The sequence below is a fragment of the Apis cerana genome, linkage group LG6 (genome assembly GCF_029169275.1).
Source record: "Apis cerana isolate GH-2021 linkage group LG6, AcerK_1.0, whole genome shotgun sequence".
NCBI classification, from domain to species: Eukaryota; Metazoa; Arthropoda; class Insecta; order Hymenoptera; family Apidae; genus Apis; species Apis cerana.
This window is the reverse complement of record NC_083857.1, coordinates 10,290,529-10,311,840: the sequence shown is the minus strand read 5'-3', so window position 1 is coordinate 10,311,840 and position 21,312 is coordinate 10,290,529. Positions and strand designations below refer to the sequence as shown.

Below are 21,312 nucleotides of genomic sequence, written 5' to 3'. Positions count from 1 at the left end.
CCACCCCGGCCAACGAAACTGCATGAGTAAGTGTCAGAGGCACTCAGTACAGTTACTGACGGCCCGTACCGTGAACGATCGCCGTCGTCGACCGTCGTCACCGTGTCGTCGTCGTATAGAGTCGCGGTTTTACCATGCGCTGCTCTTGATAAACGTATGCGGTTAGTAAGTGGCGGCTACTCTTTCTCTCTCTATCTGTCTGTCTGTCTCTCTTTCTCTCTCTTCTCTTCTCTCCTCCAAACGCTCCTTCCACGAACGTTTCGTTTCAACGAACTCCTGCATTCACGTCGTTTCTCCAAGGAGGCAAATTTTCTCCACGTCTCCTTCGCGGATGTTTCCAGATCGTTCGCAATTGTTCTTTAAAAGCGTTTTTCGAGTGCCGATTAATCGCGGCTACGACTTATCTCGCGGACACGGACGATAATTATTCCCAGCGGAGATCAAAAACAGTGTCGCAGATCGATTGCGTTCGATCGGTTAAAGAGCATTGGAAGTTATTGCAGGAGGAACACTTTCTGTCTTTCTGTGCGCCGGATTCGAAGTAAAAAACGTGGTGATCGAAAGTCTAGTATCCATTGGATCTGGATACGAGAACAAAGTATCGACACTCGTCGACGATTTCGCGCGCAGTGGGTCCGGAAATCTGCAATATGTCGCGCCATATGTTGCGTTCCTCGTCGTGAAATTATCGCCTACGTGACTCGTTACGTGGAAAAATTATTAAATCTCGTCTGAAAAAAACCTATCCTCACGTGGCAATTAACTTGATTTCATTCTAGTAATTCGAATCACCCATCCGTGTCATCAACGCGCTTTTACGCGTTACGTATTTAAAATTACCGATCGAGGATTCCAACGCATTTCCAATCACACTTGTCGACGCACCCGTAAAAATTATTCCGATTAATTAATTAAGAGATCCCAAGCGCATTGTATACATACATATAAAAATCTGATTTCCGCAGGCAGAGAAAGGGAGAGAGAGAGAGAGAAAAGGAAAGAAAAGAAAAGAGAGAAGGGAAAAGAGACGCGCGTACGAAGAAACGGGAGAAAGCAGAGGATCGGTTCGGTTGATGACCAGGTGTATCTCGTCGACGTAGTGACAGTGTCCTCGAATGTGTATATGGACGAGGTCGCCACGATGACCGTTCCACCGACACTGCCGGCCAAGACTCAGCCCCCGAGTCAGGTTGCCCGACAGACTGTGTCAATCCGAACTGTTTCCAATCCCCCCACAGCTCCTCTGAGCACAGGGGCCGGAGCAACGGTATTCGTCGGTCTGGCAGCTCCTGGCGTCGATTCCTCGGCAGCCTGCAGAAGAAGAATCCCGGAAGTGCAAGCCGCGAACGGGTACGGTAAGCAGAGTGGCGTGAAGTCGGCGCAGAGCTCTCAGAACCAGCACCAACAACAGCACCACGCGCAACAACAACAGCAACACCATTACAACAATCATTATCAGCAGCAGCAGCAGGCGGCCCATGTGGTGAAAATCAAGATCAATCCGGATGGTGAGAAGAACGGAAGGGTGATATCGACCGTACGATTGACGCTGGACGAGAAGGTGGTCGGGCACGAAGCCGAGAAGGAGAACGGGATCGCGTGCGAACGTTCGGGCAAGCGTGACGGTGGTGTGGTCGTGAGTGCGACGAATCTGGTGAACGAGCAGCGTTGTGGAAGTGGCGGTGTCGGTGACGGCTGTGTGAGGATCAGTGTCGGCTCGAACGCCTTCGAACGCAACAACAATCACGATAACAGTAATTTACGCAAGGACAAGCGCGATCGGAACCACGATAACACCGAAGAAAAAGATATGGTACTGCACCGTGAAACGTCCGTCGAACCTCCTATGAACGCCTCCTCCCCCAATAATAATCGTTCCACGGCCTGCTTCTATTACAACTCGTATCCCGGCCAATTGAACGGGATGGTGATGTCCAGCGGCCAATGCTCCCCCAGCGACACGCTGGACAGCGGGACCTGCAGCGACCTGGACGGCACACCGCCACCGCTTCCCAAGAAGAAGAACTCGAGTACGGTTATCCTGGCCAGCGATCAGCACAATCGTACCGGCAGTTTGACCAGCAGCGGAGCGGAAGTGGACAGCGACGACAACGAGAGCAACATCAGCTGCGATTCCTTGAACGGTGGCGAGTTGACCGACAGAATAGCGAACGGTGGCATTAACGGGAACGAGGCTGGCAGGCCATCCTTGGAATTTCCAGAACGATCGGAGAATTGCCGTGTGAAGAACGGGGTGGATCGTGAGAAGTACAGGGACACGGGGAGCGGGACCATCTTGGCGTTGAACCGGCTCGACCTGTCCACCGATCAGAACGAGGAAAATCGAATTCACGAGGAGGAATCGAGCGCGGCCGCTTCGAGCCCTGAGATCGACTCGAGTTCTTGCTCGACCAGAGCTTCCCCCAGCGTGTCTCCCTCGCCGTCTGGGACTTCCTCGTTGTCGAAAGCCTCCTCCACTCCGAGGATCAGGAGTCCGGTCCTGGCCACCGAGCAGAACGGCAGGCTATCGTCCCCGGTTGTGAAGGAGTGCACTTACGAGGAGAGGAAGCAGGAGCAGGAGAGGCTGGAGCAAGAATCAGGTGACGTGGACACCAGCGTCAATCCTTTGACCGGGAAGAAATACGTGTACGAGTACGACAGGTTCTATAAGTTTCACATAAACGAATTGAAGGGGAACAAAGACAGTGGTAGGGGTGTGGTGTTAGGCGATAAGGAAACCGACGAGTGTTTCGCCGGTTACAAGATCCTCGAGAAGGAAGCCATACGCAGTGCCAAGGGAACTGTGCGCGGTGTCAAAAACAGGGTTCGCGCTGGGATCGCGACGTTCCTTCAGAAACCCTCTTCTCAGGTTCGTATATTGTTATGTCCATCGTGTCAACGTTATGTCCATCGTTGCGTATGATATACGCAATTTATTCCGAAATCGAGGAAAATTTCTGTTGCCAGTTAACGGTCGGATGAAGGAATGCTATAAGGGAATGAAAATTTTTAAATTAAACGATGTTTATTCGTGCCCCTGGCGATTGTTTGCGGAACTTTATCTTACTCGTCGAAAGCTGGATACATTTTTTCATAGTTAAGAAATATTTATTTATATAATACATATATAACTTGTTGGACGCGACTCAAAGGAGGATTCGGTCGAGAAATTTGATAAACTTTTGGGTCGTTGGAAAAATGGAGATGCACGGTGAAAGGCGTATTCGAAGGTCAGAGGGACAGGATGTCGAAAAATTTTGCGAGTCGTTGGTCTAGATTTCACCGAATACCAGCGACACGTGGAATCTCTGACTTCTCGTGACCGCGATCTGTTCTGTCATCGATGCAGTCGCTTTTTGTAATGATGACGCGATGACGCGTGCGTCACGAAGATCTTTCATTACGTATCCAATGACGTGTCCAAGAGTAAATCGTTTCAAGATTTATCCTATATCTCGATACGAGTTAAAACGAACTCAATCGATTTCAAAAATTTATTAAGAAACTAATGTGATCACTTATCACAAGCACAGACGATTATCAATCAGCCTGCGTGTCCTCTTCTAAAGAAATCTTTCAAAAAATCGTCTCTTTTGCGCGCAATTTTTCATTATTCACAATTTTTGCCATTGGAACGAAATAAAAAGAATATCGTCTCCGTTCCTTTTCCAATTCTCGATGTCAAAAACCGCATCAAAAGGTATCGAAACGTGAAAGGATGTGACGTGCCTTAAATATCGATTCCAAATAGTCGAGGCCGACTGACAGCCTCTCCTAAACGACGCGACGATTTGTTATGCAAATCAGTCTCTGACACCACACCATGTTTCAACACTGTCCAATCGAACGGTATCGAATGGGCCAAGCTCTCGAACTCTACCCCCTCTGTCTATTTACGTCTTTCGAGCGATATACCGGATTGGAACGAGGAATCTATCGGGTTTAACGCGAGTGGTCGAGCGAAAAGCGTTAGATTTACAGTTAGATCACCTCTATCGTTGACCAGTTTGGATCGACCAGTTGACTGGCATCGATCGATGACGTAGACGGCGTCCCATGTGGTCCTGATGCAAGGTTTCCGGTGTTGCCATGCGAGCCGCGTGCATATAACGTCGAGAAACGTATATATACGTCGATGCAGAACGGATCGACATAACGGTAGATCCGATAAAGCGATATTACGGCAACGTGCACGAGGATCGTGCTCGTTGTCCCTAGTTGTAAACCGGTATTCCTTCTCTTTTTCCTCCGTCTTCCTTTTTTTCTCTCTCTCTCCCTCTCTCTTCTTTTCGTCTTCCAAGATCTTCTCCACTATCGAGACTCCAAGTTAGGATCATTTGTTTACACAGATCTTATTTGTTGTTCTTGCGTGGGTTTGATACGATATTTAGCTGTTTGTCACTTGGTCGTGAGAAATTAGGCGCGAAGTTAGGAAAAGAGAAACTGAATTACCTCGATTGGGGATTTCTTTTGGGATTATTCGAACGAATTTTCTTTGAGAATATATCCGTTGTTGGTTCATTGGTTCATTGTTTGTTTTGGAAAATTTTTCTTACTGTTCTTGTTTTTTTAATGGTAATAACGAGATATAGTTTAAATAGAAAAACAGTTTAAAAGGATATTGGCAAGATTAATGATTTTTGCGGATGAATAATTTATGGATTCGAAATGGAATTTTTATAAGATGTATTGTGGTCACTGTATCGAGGAAAGAAATATTTATAATCTTCCATGGAATACAAGGAACATAGAATGTTCGAGCAATGCTATATAAATTTCTCTGTTTATAGTAACAATAACGACACGTGTTGTTCGTTTATTACAAACACGACGTTGTAAATATCATTTCAAATAATACGTATAGAACATTTTTACCATAAATAGTACGATCGAAATCGATGATCTTACGATTTTGTTTTACGGTTGGATCTTAAAATACACAAATCTGTGCCGATCGTATAAAGATTACACGCAAATGTAAGATATTTATCGAATCGGTTCGAGATAGTTCTATACGAGCAGGATGGGAACAATTGGACGTAAAGTCGGTTGGGAATATTCAATGGTGGCCGATGTTCTACTTTCTGCCGCGAGAGTTTATTTACAATCGTGCATGGGCTAATTTACGCGATCGACTTTTGTACGTAGATCGAATAAATATACGAAGATGTATATATTTTATGTGATTTCGAATAAGCATAAGATATAGAATAGAAAGTTAAATTAATTAGGAAAGAAAATTAAGAATGGAAGATACTTGAGGATGATCGAGTTGATTGATAATAAAGTGGAATAATTATTCGAAATAACGTAATAACGGAATAAAATGGAATAATTAATAGAATTCCAGAATTAATTTCAACGCTCTACAGTGCTACCTTCGTTCATTGTCCTTTTCTAAGAATCATTAGAAACCACAGAAACCTCATTTTTGCGTGTAACTGTTACTCCTATTACGTAGTTTCTTAATACTTTTATATTATATCACTCATCTTACGTAATAACTCTGATAACTATAATAACCCAAGGTTACAGATATTCCATCAAATTATAACGTGGAAAAAAAGAGGAGGAATATATTGGATATCGTTTTGTGATTAATTTAAGATTATCCTAATAGAAAAAAAAAAAAACATTTGCAATCGAAGAACAAAATTTTGAAGAATGTTATATCGAAAGTTCAACTTGAATGTACTCGTTTACAAAAATTTTTTATTTATTAAAATTTAGAACCAACAATGATTTCAATATACTGTATCAATAATGATATCCAATTACAAATTTTTATTTTTCATTTATGTTACTTTTCTATCGAGGGTGCGATATATTATATATTAAATTTTACACGTTCTCCAACAACGTGGAAACGCTTAAACCCTTAATGCAAGAGAGAGCCTGCCACAGTGTGACAATGTTTGTTGCCAGTAAAGCAGCGTAATGGCCCCGTTTCGCAATGCGTTTCTTAAAGCCTCCTCGCAACAGGTACATTTACGGGAGTCATTTACTTAACGACAATTTTGCTTGGTTTCTTAATGCGTTTCATTAGAAAAAGGAAAAGAAAAATCGAAAAAAGGGAATACCAAGTTACGGTCAATATTCCACAATACGACAACTACAACAACCACCCGGAATTCTCTTCTTCTTCGAGAAGAGAAGATTATTCGTCGTACGGTAATCTGCGTGATGGTGTCGTAACTGTGCCGCTTTTCTTGCCGCGCAAAAATGAGATCGTCGGGTATGCAATTCGTTTCATCAGCTGGCACACGCGAATCCGTGTCGCGGTTACGTTGGAAACGTCTTACAACCTCTTGATTTGCTCCATTATGAATGAATCACCACGTGTGGCGAAGTATATTAATTACGCAGGTGGATAATTGGTGATATCTCCTGATGCCACGTTCTAAGATTGTTGAATGTCTTTATTATTGAATCGTTCCACCTTGATTTATACGATCCTATGTGTTTGAAATATTTATTTCTCTTTGATCGCGACGTTTGGGTATAATTTAAACCTGGATTGGTTTCATTAGTCTGTTTCACGTTTGTCTCTTGTTTTTGTTTGCAACGTGGGATTTTTTTATTTCGTGTTATTGACGATCTCTCTGATTACTATCCTTGGAGTTTATTATAGTTGAAGTGAAAAAAAGGAGGATTTTTTCTTTTAGTGGGAAAATTTTAACTGAACATGTTTAATCTTTAAAGAGGATTAGAGCTTTGCGCTCTTATGCTTTGTGTCAAATATTTATTTTCACGCTTGGAAATGATTGTGTTAAGCAAAAATTAGATGAAATTGAATCTTTTGACGAATATGTGTTGAGTAAGTTAAGTTTTTTTTTTTTTTTAATTAAAGCGTAATGTAAGACATCAAAGAGAAAAATAAATATCCAGGATGTTTTGTTTGTAATGATTGAATAAATTTTCTTTCTCTTCATTAATCTCATGCTAGATAAAATTTAGCTCTTGTAACATTCTTATATTACGTTACACGATATTCCTTTTATCCCCTGTTATTCTCTATGAATTTACCATGACCTTTCAATTATATCGTATTCTATATTCGATATGAATAAAAAAAGGGACGCAAACAAAGTTCCATTACCAATCAAATCAAATATACACAAATATTTCCCATATTTATTAATACACTTATGATCAAGAAAAAAGAGAGATTATGATCCATGATTTTTAATCCACTTTCACTTTTTACTCATTATCACAATAACTGCTCTTTGTTTTCCAATATAAAAAAAAATATTCTTCATTTTTATCTCTAATAATAAAATAATTCCTCATACATCGCACACATTGTTCGTAATATGACCGACCTCCTCACAAATACACATCGCATCTTCCATATTTCTCGATATGAACGAATCCAAGAACGCGAGGATTCCACCTGAAACCAGCGCATCGCCGCAATGAGAAAACGCGGGATAGGAAGTCACGTGGTTGCTTCCGCGTAGTTAAACAATATGAAACTAACGTTAGATATCGCACAGTGGAATGCTGACATAACAGAAACGCAGCACAGGCGGGAAACAGGTGTCGTAATTTCCTGGTATAATAGGAAGCGACATTATGCATCAAGATGCATCGATGGATTCTTCTTTTTTAATTTCTCTCTGTCTCGTTATCATTCGTTATCGATATATTATCGTTCACGTAATACGAGAAGCTGCATTCATTATGATTCTCGCGTAATCCTCGCCTTTATGGCGAGTTTCACGCGAACTTATCGAGGTTAGAAAGTTGTCGAGTTTATTCTAGACCAGTAGGCTGTGGAATGAAAATGCGACTTTTCCAAGCCGTTTGCACCGTTTCAGAAAGATTATATTATTAGTATATTATTAGTGATTAAAATTATTTATCTTTGCTATTTATTTCGTTTTGTTTAATTGTGTCGATTTTTTTTTAAATTATTAATATTTCACGTTTTGTGATTTTATTTTATAAAAAATTTAAGACGTTTGTTTGGCTGTGTAAATAAATTATTTTTAATATAATTATTATCGATAAATGTATAAATAAGTAAAGTTCTTGTTCGCCATTTGTAAATTTACTTACAAAGTAATAAATAGGATGCATGTGTTTTTTGATTTTTAGCGAAAGTAAAACTTGCTTTTGCATTTGGAAAAATATTTTTGTTCCTAGATTTCATTTTGGTAAAGATAGTTTCACGTATATGATATTAAAGTAATATAAGGTGTAACAATTACAGAAATTTTATAAACTTTCCTTTTCCATTTTTTGAAACTTAATGTTACATTCATTAAATCATCAAAAAATTCATCAAAAAGAACTATTTTATTGATATATATTTCATACATGATTTGTTGTTAAATTTTATATAATTTATAGAAACGAATCATTACGTAAAGTATCGTATATTTAAAATCCCAATATATCATTTCACAGCTACAAATAATACATACCTTGACAGCAATTCGAAGAATTATTTAAAACACGAAGCGCAATACCGAGATTATTAATTACTTCAGAATTAACTGTACGTTTGTGCTTTAATACAATATTTAATGATGGTTTAGCGCGAAATATTCGAAATCCAAAATATATGAAGCAAGGATAATCGAATTGGTATTTTCTTGACACGTATCAAAAGTAAACATCTCAAATTGATAGATATTTTATTTAATTCTCTCCGCAACAACTTTATTTACCAAGAACAAACCTATCAATTGATCTTCCATTAAATTTTCTTTCCGATAATATTTATAATCTAAATCTAATATTTGTAACTCATTCTCTACAATTAAATACAAATCAAAATTGATCTCTTGCTAAATTTTTCTCTTAATAACATGTTCTATAATTTAAATTTTCAATTCTACAATTCGAAACAGAAATCGAAATTCTACTTCTTCTATATAATTTCTCTCGTTCGACTTACTTTTTATCGAAAATTAAACGAGGAATGTACGATGGTCTGTGATAAAACGTAAGCACAATTCAACTTCGCGTGACCGCACAGAATTTTTTCAATCAACATCAAACAAGACTAAATCTGGTCGAATGCAATACGGAATGCGTTCACTAAAATTAATTAGATTAATTTCAACTCCTCGGCGCAGAAAATCGTGGACAGCTCGTTTGAAACGACGAAAAAAAAATCTGCCGTCGAAGGAAGAAAAGAATCACGTGTATTCGATCGTATCTGTATACTATCTACGAACGTATCCAATTAAACGTAATTTGTAACGTAGCGTAATTGACAGTAGGGGCTTCAACAGTTTCTTGAATCGGCTCGAAACGATTAATTATCGATTGGAAATCTTGCGTTTCCATCGGCGCACGGATCGATCGAATCGCGCGCTACAATTTTCGCGATCTCCTAAAATTGGCGGGAAAGGATCGAAAGGTTAGATTGGAAACGATGTTTCAAGCTTTGAGAAACTTGATTTCTTTATTGATAATAATTATTTTGGAAATCAATTTTAAATGAAATATATATATAAGATATAAATATGGCTCCTAACCTAGATAGATCACCTGATGATCATATTCAAAGAAAATTCACTTCATCATATATCGTATAATTATTTTTAACTTACTTTACGCGTATCTTTTTTATCTTGTATCTATAAGTATACTTATATCTATATCTAGAGTCAAGTTATATAAGAATATTGTACATGTGATATACGTATAATAAGGTATAAATATAATTATCGTCAAGTACTCCATATTAATTTAAAAAATATATTTCTAGTAAAATTTAATCCTTAATCACTTTCTTTTGCGGTTTCCCTCATAGAAGAGAATATAATTTATGTTAAAAATATATAAATATATATTATAGAATAAACTTCTTCTAGAATAATCGATAAAAGTTAACGAAACGTATATATCGAACGCGTGTGGAATTTTAATCGATTCAAAGAAATTTTCGCGAAAATTAATAAAACCGTAGATGCACGCGCTCGTGCCAGGCAACCCACTTCGACGACTCTCTGACGACCTCCTGACGAAGAAGGTGAAATGATCGATGATAAACACGGCAAGGAACACGACCCACTTCATGGTACCGAGTACACCGACTTTCTTCCCGATCTGTTGGGTCGGCTTCGATGCCGCTCGAAATCGACACTTATGGTCAGGCGGCTATGTCACGCTTCATGTTCTATTTCACCGCGATGCTTATTTGGCCTGCACGCAAATAAACATTCGAACGATCTGACGTTCGTGGTGGTGGAGTGCGACTTCCAATTGGAAATTGAAGAAACCGGGTCGATGAAAATCGAACAATTTTCGATCCCTCGCGCTGCTCTTATGGAACGGCGTCTGTTTGACCGGAGATTGATAACGCGAGATAATAAATCTTTTCTTACTACGATTTCAAATGAATGATGAGATTGATAACGTCTGTTACGTTGAATTTTTTTGTACATGATTTTTCTATGGAATTATTTTATTATAATTATGTTATCTTGAACCGATTCACTTATTACAATTCGAATTAGGTTATGATCTTATCGTTTTAGTTCTCGTTTTGAAGAATTTTTATTAAAAAAAAAATGTTTCAAATATTTAATTTAAATATTTGACCATCGGTTATGAAATGGATATAATAAGGATATTGAAACGTATCTCAGAAATATTTTTATTCTGAGAAATATTTCAAATATTATTCCGTTCAAATATTTGACAAAATGTAATAGAGATATTGAAAATGTATCTCAGAATTTTGTTAAAAAAAAAGTGTAAGAAGAAAACGTAGTTTGTGAAAAAATATGTCTCGGCAAAAATAGCATATTGCGTAAGGAAAGAAAAGAGTCTTTGTTGTTTCAAAGGAGTTAAAATTACAAGCTGATGTGCAATTAAGTAGATAAAAACTTCTAACGACCTTTGTCGAAAGAAATAGATGATTCTTCGTGTTAAAAGTAGATTGGGATAAGAAAATATTCCATATAAATATCATTAATCTTTCAGAGTTTGTAGTTTTTAAATTAAATTCGTCGTAAATAAATCAAAACCAGGAAACATTTTCGAGAAAAATTATTGCCAACTGTTACAACGTTTGCATGACAGATTACTGTAAATTATGAGATAATGTGAAATACGATAAATTATATTTGTACCATTATGAAAGATTTTAGTCATTTTATCAAAGTTAAAATTAAAGTTGTTGTGCCACTTTTTACAATTTTTTACGTAAAATATATTTGAACTACTAACAAAATTCGAACAAAATTCTCAAACTTCAATTTTAAATATCCCATCAAAGAGGAAGAAACCACAAATAGCAACATATTTTCATAATGAATCATAGTTCATATTCAGAATAAATTTCTCAAGAACGCGTATAAAATAACTTCTCTTTCTAAAAAATTACCATATCATTTACCTATTTCTTCGATTCTTTCAAATTGACTATTCGCGAATAAGAATTATTTCCAATTCAACTAATTAAACTAACAAATAAATTAAAAACTTACATTCCCTACTGAAACTCGATCTCATATTATAATCCCAACGACAAAAAAAAAGAAATCTTTAATTTTCAGATCGATCTCCGAATCTCGATCCCGTACGTGCAAAAAAAAAAATTTCCCTCCCTCCATCGCACCACGATATTGCAGAAATCGATCGTGTCGTCGGCCAATTTTCGAAAGTGGCCAGCGCGATGTAACGAAACACCGCTCTCGTGCGCGCGTAAAAGATTGAACGAACCGCCTAGCCGATAATCGGAATCCGCGCGAGCGTGTGCCTACTACGTTCGACCCACTTGCCGCCCGTTCGACTTCCGGTTTTTCGTTCTTGCGCCTGCTCCTCGAGGACGTTGGCACAAACGAGCGGTCGATCGAGAGCGTGGTGATGGTGGCGAGGCAGGGCAGGTGGCGAGGATGGTGAATTTCCCGGTTAAAGAAAACGCGGTAGACATGTCCATGAGACAAATCGGGTGGGAAAAGAGAAAGCGGGTCAAAGAGGCCACCGTGGCGACAGTCACGGCGACCGCCGGTTTTAACCTCCTCCTCGATTCGTTCAACCTTCTCTCTCTCTCTTTCTCTTTCTTTCTTCACTTCTTTCCTCTTGCTTCGTCCAATGGATATCGAATTGGGCTGAGAGAAAAAATTTAATTGGTCAAAATTTCGAACAAGGATTTACTTTTGAGCGATTGGACGGTATAATTTGGAGCGTTGGAATAATTGTGGATTATTCCATGTGTTAATCAAGTGATAAATTATTCGAGTAATTTTTAATCAAAGTTTATTTTTAACTTGAACGATTAAAATTTTGCTCATCTCTTGTGGTCGTGCATCGATTCGAGGACTCGTTCGTGAGTGTGTTTGTCTTTGTTTGTCGTTCGTGTTTAATGATTAAATCGTGCCAGGATTTCTTGGAAAATTCTGACGTTGGGCGAATGTAAAGAATGCTTTGAAGTTGGTGGAATAGGTTTAAGTGAATGGCGGAATTACGGAAATGGGGGATATGGGAAATATATTGCAGAGATTTTGCAGTTTGTACGGTATTTTGATAGAATTTTGGGAGTCGTAATCGTTAAAAACACGATGCTGATTGAATACATAGAGCATGCTTTGAAATTGCAGCAATGGGTTTAGATGGAATGGTAAAATTTTGGAAATGGATAATAAAATGTTACAGTAACAGGATTTTGTAATTTTGTTTCGATAATTCTTAATTCAAAGGTAATGAAAAGTTTATATAATAGCGTTTCTTAAGTCTCTTTGCCATATGAAATATTTATGAATGAATATTATTGTCAATTAATCTCGTTGTTATCGATAATAATAATATTTAAAAATGAATGCAACATGGTATAAATCACATAATTGTCAGAATAATATCAATTTATAATATTTCGTTATCGTCTAATTTTTTTATTTGTATAAATAACGAATTACACTGGCGCATTTATAATATTCGTTAGAAATGTACATCGTGTAATTATTATTATTATTATTAATGTGTTATTATCGATAAGACATATTCTTTAATACAATGCAAACTTTAATAAAGCGCGTAAAATTTAGTTTAGAAGTTCATTAAGATTTTTCAACTTTCTATAGATAATTGTTGTAATTAAAGAGATATCTACATATCCTATAAACAGGAGTGTATCTTAAATCAAACACTTCCACATTCTTCGCATATCTAAACCAAACCCACCACCAACCATCGACATATTTCCACCAACACCACACCTCAAACCAATCGATATCGATCGCATTCTTACTCTCCACGCAAGCCAATGTCCGTTTACTCCTCGCAACATCCACAATTCATGCGGATTTAAAAAATTTCTCTTCTTTTCTCGTGACTGCACGACACACGAAATTGAAACTGCAAAATTCAAATTCCATTCAAATTCCATTTTTTTTCAATTGTTATTCCTACTCCTCAAACATACATCCTTTATTTCTTTGCACACAATATCGGTCTAATATCGGTTTTACGCCTCAACTACATAGAAAAATTCGAACTCCATTTAAATTCCATTCTTTCAAATCATAAAATTCGTCATTCGTTGAAGAAAATTTGATTTTCCGTAAGCATTCACAATCTATTCCCCTACATTTTTCTCATTTTCTTCACTCACTTTCATCTTTTTCTTTTAAACCTCGTATTTTTTTATACACCTTTAGATTTCGCATTGTGCAGCTGAATAAAAGTCAGCGATCTGCCCGTAAAATACGAGAGAAAAAAAAAAATTCAAGACGAAACGCTGTTCGGATCCATGACACGTTTCGCGGAACAGATGGCGCATCGTAAGCGATTCTAAGAGCAAAAAGCGCTTCGTTTCGAAGTCCTCGAGCGTAACGGTATAATCGGCGCGCGGATCGAGAGAAGGCGAAAGATCTCGCGCTTCACGCGAGGCATAATCGCGAGGCTTCGATTGCCACTCGTCCCAGCGGGGAAGATTCCTTGCGCTGCGACGCGCGTGAATAATAAACGTTTCCCCGCGAGAAGATCGGCGAGAAAGCCGAAAGGTTTCGTTCGTATACCGTTAACCGATGATGACGAGCTTTACATAACGCGTGTGCGTCGCATTGGTAACCCAAAATTTCGGGAATCTGGCTTCGAGGCCGGCGGAACCGGTTTATCAAATCTATAACGGAAACGTTTTGGCTCGTTCGAAAAGTCGTAACGGGATCACGGGGAATCGAAATCTCGTGGAAATGCGTGGACGAAGGCGACGATCGTAAAATTGTTTTCGCGGCTGCTGAAAGTCCGCTTGTGAAATGTTTCATTCCCGCAAATCTCGAGGAGAGGCATACGGGTCGCGGCGATGGATAGTGGCCGTTGGTGTTTGACGATCAGGTTTCTTAAGGAGAGGTAGGGGAAAGTTTATGGATGCACGAATGATTGGGAGTGGAGAACGAGCACGGTGGCGGATTGTGTGGGACGAACGATGAAAGAATTGGGAAGGAGAATGTGGAAATAATGATTATGCGGTTATGGAATTTAAGGTAGGGAATGAGCATGAACAGTTGCGTGGAATGAGGAGACAATAATTATATTCTTGGAATTGAAGATCACTAGAGATGCTTTTATAGATGCTTAAGATGTGATTGTACGATAGAGTAGGAGATGGTCAAGTTAAGATACGGTAAACGAGTGCAGAATAGAGAGTTGTATGAAACGTTGGTGAATTCGAAGATAGCGGTTATGCCCTTTAGAATTTAAGATTATAAGACGTTTCATGGTTAAGATATGATTGAGTAATATAGATGATGAGCGAGGAATGGCAAATGTGAATAGTGGATGCTGCGTTGAAACGAAGAAATAATGGTTATTACATGGAGATATCCTTAGAATTTAGGACCATAAGAGATTTTTAATAATAATCTTTTGTAATTTAATGATCGTTACTATAGGGATGAATGTTGGTTGGCTATCGACGATCAGGCCAGGAATATTCCACGTAAATATAATGTACAATTCAAGTGTTTTTTCCTTTTTTTTTTTTTTTACGTTTAAATATCTAATGGAATGGGAAATGAGGGAAAAAATGGTAAGAAATTTGTAGACCGTAACCCGTTGGTCGACGCTCGTTTTTCACTCTCTCGTGGCTCGCAAGATTCGAGCACGCTTTTCCTTCAGGCACTCCGTTGCACACAGCACACGTGCTTCTATACTCGCTTTTAGAAGTAAACGGCTATAAATCCGACTGTACGTTTAGAAGAAATTCTAAATATAATATCACGGTAACCTTGCGAACAAGCCTCTCATGACCCTCCAGTTTAGGTTAACCATTAATATAATTTACGACGTTACGGTTGTGATGAAGTCGCGAACCCGAACAATATCAGAAGTAAGAAGTGTTTATTGAAATCTGCTGTACATTGTAACCAACAGTTTATTATTTCTCCCATTTCTTTCTCTTACCATCGTCCGTATATTTTTTATCATCGCTATAACTGATAATTACATTTACCAAATTCAAATATAGATGGAATATAGATAGAATTCTAAAGAAACGCAATTAATCCTTTCTATATAACAGCGAGACGCTCGTATATCTATCTTAAAATTTATTGCTACTGGAGAAACTCACAACTGTTTTAGAAACAATAGTATCTTCCCCGTGTCATCAATATATCTGCATACTGATTGCACGTTCGCATCGCGCATTTCTCAATGTTGTACATTCCCAACGATCCTTCTCCTCGATCATAGCAGAAATTGAATTTATCCTAGTCCTTTTGAAAAAAAAAAAAAAAAAGAAAAAGAAAAAGACAAAAATCAACAGAAATACAAGAATCTCGTCCTCATCTCGAGCCTATCAATTGTAAAATTTTTAAGTCTCACTCGACCCGCCTTATTTAAAATATTTCCGACGTTTCTCGCGTTTGGCCGATGTTTCCAGAAAGGTTTGAAGATTCTCAGTTTCTTCAACGCGCGGTTAACGATGCAGTTCTTCAGACCGCGCTACATCATTACCCTTACGTCATTTCTAGGAAACCATGGCGCGCTTCGCAGCCGCTTCCCACGAGACCGTGACTTTAGCGGGAATGCAAATTCGTCCTGCGATTAATTACTATTCCCGCGGTAATCAGCCGCGAGTAATCGTCAATCTCGACGCGAAATTTCACGAGAGAGAGAGAGAGAGAGAGAGAGGAAAAATCCGGATCTCGTATTCGATGGGAGGATAGGAGAAGAGGAGAATCTGATATTTTTCGATATTTTTCGTTGGCAATTGTCGATGCAATGGTGTTGTAACGAGATACAAAAATCAAACACCGAGGAATAAATCATACGATCAATTGTTAAAAATACATTGAAATATAAATCATAAATAAAAACACTTGTCAATCGTTTTTTTTTTTTTTGAAGCGAATATTAAAACCTGAAGAATCATCAATACTGTAAATACTTTAATTGATATTTTTTTTTCAACGCTACTTATATATTTATCTAAAATTGCGACACAGTTAAATTATAAAGTGTTGAAATAGAAAAAAATAATGGATATTTGTGTATAATTACGTTTTATTCGAGAGCAAAGATAATATATTAATCTTGATAAAAGTATTTGCAAAAATTGATAAGTGGTGAATTTGATTTCTTATATCTGGTTTTATTAAAAAAAGTTTGGACAAGTTTGGTTTAACGAGAGATTTATTAAGAATTCCATTGTTTTACTCGCAACGACCCAATATTTGCTAACATTTGCATGGAAGAAGAGTTTGGTTGGCTCGTGAGAAAGAAAATATCGGTGGCGTTGTGTGTTGCGTTGACAATAGACTCTATTGGCACTTTCCATTCGCGGCGTCGTTGACATTTCTGCGGCATGTTGTTCACCGTTGTCGATCGAGCATGGATAATTAACCGCGTCCACGAAAGCGTACTTTCTTCTCGGAATTCGGCATTCCAAAGTATCCGCGCATCCAATTAAACCACGCTCACGGGAATCCTTGAGCAAAGTTTCGAAATAATGCGAATAAAATCTGCGTTTGATCGAGGATTCGATCCGTGATTAAGGTTAAAGGTTAAATAGAATGAAATTGCTTGTTTTCTTTCTTTCTTTCTCCTTTTTTTTCTCTCTCTCTCTCTTCAAGAATTGTTGATTGTTAAAATGTGCTGTGATTAAAATCATGAAACGTAAAGGTTATTATGATTACTCTCGATGCATTAAGTACATTATATTATTTTCAAAGAATTATTCAACGAAAGAAAAATTTTATTCAATTTCTTCTTTATCGTTTGATTTGTGTGATTTTTTTTCTAACGAAGACGAGGTTGTACGACTTTCCCTTATTTCGCTTTAAATCTTTTATTTATGGTATTAATTAATAGTTTATTCAGAAAATTGCAAGTTAGATTTCAAAAGCGAATTTTTAGGTTAAAAAGATTATTCGATGTTCTAAAAAAACTTTTAAAAAACTTTTACCACTGCACATCGAATTTTTATAACGATCTTTTCTTTTCTTTCTTTTCCCTCTCTCTCTCTCTCTCTCTCTCTCTCTCTCTCTCTCTCTCTTTCCCTCAAGATTAATTATTATAATTAAATCCAAATATTCATTTTCTTTTTTCTCACTAATTTTTATAATTGTCCAAATTATATCGATCAATTTTTTCAATATATATTCATAAAAAAAAAAAAATAATAACAACCGATTCGAGAAATCTTTTATAATATTACTTTTTTTTACTTTTTACGTTCCTTCTTACATTTCGACTCCACAATGGAATAAATACACTCGGTGCGTATCACGCACGAGCACTTTCCAGAACATTATGCGAGTAGCCGCAAGCGAAGAATTCATATTTCGCTGATTCTTCAATTATTTCGAGCAGAAGAATCAAATGTTTTTAATTACCTCGGTTCGTTAACCTTTGCTTACACGAATCCTCGATTCAATGAACTCCTTATACGAGTTCGGGCATCGGGACTCGCGGTTGCGAGAAATCGATGCTTTTGATCAATTCGGGAATTAGCACGGCGTGGCCATCTACGCCGAGAATAATGAGCAGTGAAAGCCTGTCGTTGGAAATTCATCAAAACGAGGTAGGGTTCGTTAAGCGAAACGACTCGGAAAGATCGGCTTCATGTATATTAATTCGTTGTAAGTGAAATAGGTATCGTGTCGCGTCCATCCTGGAATCGTTAATCGAGGGACACTAGCGAATTTCGATGGTATCCTGCTTCCAAAAAATATTCCAAACGTGTTTTTTTATTTTTATTATTATTATTATTTTTTTTTGATAGATTTCGAAGTGCGGAGAAATGGTCGAAAGTATATCGTGAAATTTCTTGGGATGTGAAAATAAATTTTTTCTTCTGTAACGAGTATATTTTATGAGAGCTTTCTAATATGAAAGTGATATTAATTTTCTTTTTCGTATGTATAATTTAGTAGCTTACGTACTTGCTTTAATCGCAATTCTTCTTAGAGACATATGGAGTACTGAGTGTGTATCATAATGCAAGTTTCGATTGCTACAAAAAATGGAACTATGTTTTAATTTCACATTATTTTAAGTCAGCTGGTATAAAAATATTTATAAATGTGAAATATAGCTAGCTCAAGCTATTGAAACGCAAGAATATAAAAATATACGAAGAAATATTTTAAAATTCCTTTTTCACTTCTCTAAAGTAATTTCCACTTTCTTAACTCCTTGTAACCACGATATATATTTATTTGTCACAAATATTAAAGATTAAAATATTATTTTCAAAGTATCATCGTCACTTGTTTGAAATAATTTTTCAAAACAGTAAACTTGCTCCTTATATTTTCTATCCTTCTCCTTCTCACAAAGGATGAAAAAAAGAAGAAGAAATAGAAAATTCTTGTTTGCCACAGATAGAGAAGAAACGTAGATGCGAAAAAAGATGATACACATCCAATTTCACAATCTACCAACACATTCTAGCTCGTTCGTTCGTTTCCTTTTCTCTTCTTTTTTTCATCAACACCAAACGAGGGTAGGCCATCTTAGTCGGCGTGATGATGTCTTTGGTCACGCGAGAGATGCAAAATTCCTCGTCCACGAATAGAGATATAACGACACTCTGCGAATCGTAAAGGAATGCACTGTATCGCGGCGTCTGACAACTTTCTGAAAGTCACAAGGGAAAGATGGGAACGAGTCCTTTCCCCGAGGAATGTGAAAAAAACTGATCTTCGCCGAGCGAACACCTAACCCTGTGCGCCACGGTGCTAAGAAATTAAACCTGCGAAATGGTAAGATCACTGTTCAAGACCCTCCTTTCGATCATCCATGTCCAATTCTCTTTCATCTCGTTACGATCTCATACGTGTACGCGAATTACATTCATCCGCGATGAAGCGAATATCTGTCAAAGCGTGAAACGTATTTAGGTTAATTATCTAAGATGATATCAATCGAAGGAATTGATTGTAACCGTGTTAGTTAAATTTAGCTCGATACACGAGTGTGACAATTTATCGATACTTGTCGATCAATATGGATAGGATGGATAATTGAAATGGTATTTATAAACGTTGTCAAATATTTAGGGCAGAGGAAATGTCAATTTACATCGAGGATCGAATGAGGAAAATTCGTTATTTTTCTTGTTGATTTTAAACGTGAATTTATTGTCGATTTAAAGATATAAAAATAGTTACTCGTGCGAAATTTAGAAATATTAATATAAATAAAATAATTTGATTAAATTTTTATTTTTTATTTTTTCTTAATTCTTGGTTCGTCACTTTATCATCACTCCATATCTTCGAAACTATTATCTATATTTTATTAAACTATATTTTAATTCGTGATAAATCACTTTTCAAAATGTTAAATTTCCATTTTCAAAAAATATTATTTCTGTTTCATTCAGAATTTTCAATAAAACATAATTCGTTCTTAATAATTTAAGAACTTTTTCTTTTGGCAAGAAAAAAAAGAAAAAAATAAAAAATTCCGCGTTGTCAACTTGTCGGCGATCTCTTCATGAAACATTTTCGAAATGAATTATTTAATCAGGATCGAGATCCTAATTCCTTCGTCTCGTGGATGCTTATTTTTCTAACGACACAGCTTTTTCGCCAATTTTTTTTCGCGTTGCTTCCAGGCGAAAGTAGAGGAACAAACGCTAAACTGTTATTAGAGAAATGACAGTGTTCTCAGAACACTATGCACACGCTCGCTGCTTCGTATTAAATTACGAAGTCCTGATGTGCATTTCCGCCGAACTGTGTCGCATGGCTCTGTCAGCTGGAAAAAAAGAAACTCGAAACATAGAGAATTGGTAGTTTCTGTATGCGTTCTGTGTATCGAAATCTTTTTCGAAAAGGTTGCTCGAAATTGTAATATAATAAATTGACACCATAGCCAACAAAATGATTTCGAACGTAATAATTCATTATTATTACAATCATCGAGTAACATTGTGCTCGATATTTTAGATATTTTTACGAAATTTTTTTAATATTATTATTTGTAGCCGATTAAATTTTGTTCAAAACAAAATTTCTCTTGAAATATCGGCCTATAAAATTCCAATTATTACTGAATTATTACTCTATGCATTGCTCGAGTCGAATCAATAATCAATAAAGAAACTAAAAAAAAAATATATAAATTAAATTCAATTTCTAATTAAAATGGAATGGACGATTTATCAACTTAATCGAGAGATTAAATTTGAAATAATCGTGAAATTTATTTAGTTTTCTTTTTCAAAATATAAAAACGCGTAAAATTGCACGATCGATAATCCAATCCTCGATCGAGTAAACGTTTACACGAATCAAAAGACATCGCGGATCGTCTTGGTGATCGTTTTGCCTTCGCAGAAAATTCCAGTCACCACTCGATCTCGCGAATACGAGTTTAAGTATATCCAATACTCGTGGAGAAATCGTCGCTGATGTCATTTGTCCGAGTCGACAATCCTGCCGCATAATTAATCGACGATCCTACGATGATCTTTGTTCCGTGGTAGAAGTACGCTTTGTCCGATCCCCTGTTTGATTCTCACGAAGGCATAAAGTCAAAGATGCGGTTGTTTTTATCGCTTTCCTCGATTTATTGCGACGAAGTTAAAGATGCGATTGATTCTTGTCCGTTTAATTCTTTGTACACGTTTCGAGTACACTCGAAATCAAGAGTGAAATATACACGCGTATTTTATTTTATTTTTTCTACCACTGGATTAGAAAGTTCTGTACAAGTTTATATTATATATATATATATATACATATTAGTTTCATTTCGAAAATCGTGCAATCTTATATTATTTTAAGAATTTTTATCCTTTTTAAACCTCCGATCCCTTTTTCTTTTTCTTTTCTTCTTTCTTTTGATTTGTATCGGTGATAAATGAACGAAATGAAATGAAAATTATTTCTCAAA

General features: G+C 36.9%; 1 protein-coding gene across 3 annotated transcripts in view; it reads left to right on the top strand.

Moving 5' to 3' along the window:
- The first annotated feature begins 22 nt into the window (after positions 1–22).
- Positions 23–21,312, top strand: part of LOC107993821 (uncharacterized) — a 42,094-nt gene continuing 20,804 nt past the window's right edge. Inside the window, exons 1-2 of one of the 3 annotated variants that reach the window (XM_028664766.2) lie at positions 23–161; positions 966–2,869. In XM_028664766.2, coding sequence (XP_028520567.2) covers positions 23–161; positions 966–2,869 — 2,043 coding nt within the window. Of the gene's footprint in view, positions 2,870–21,312 lie in introns of all 3 variants that reach the window. The other 2 variants (XM_062076909.1, XM_062076908.1) reach the window with 2 other exon arrangements.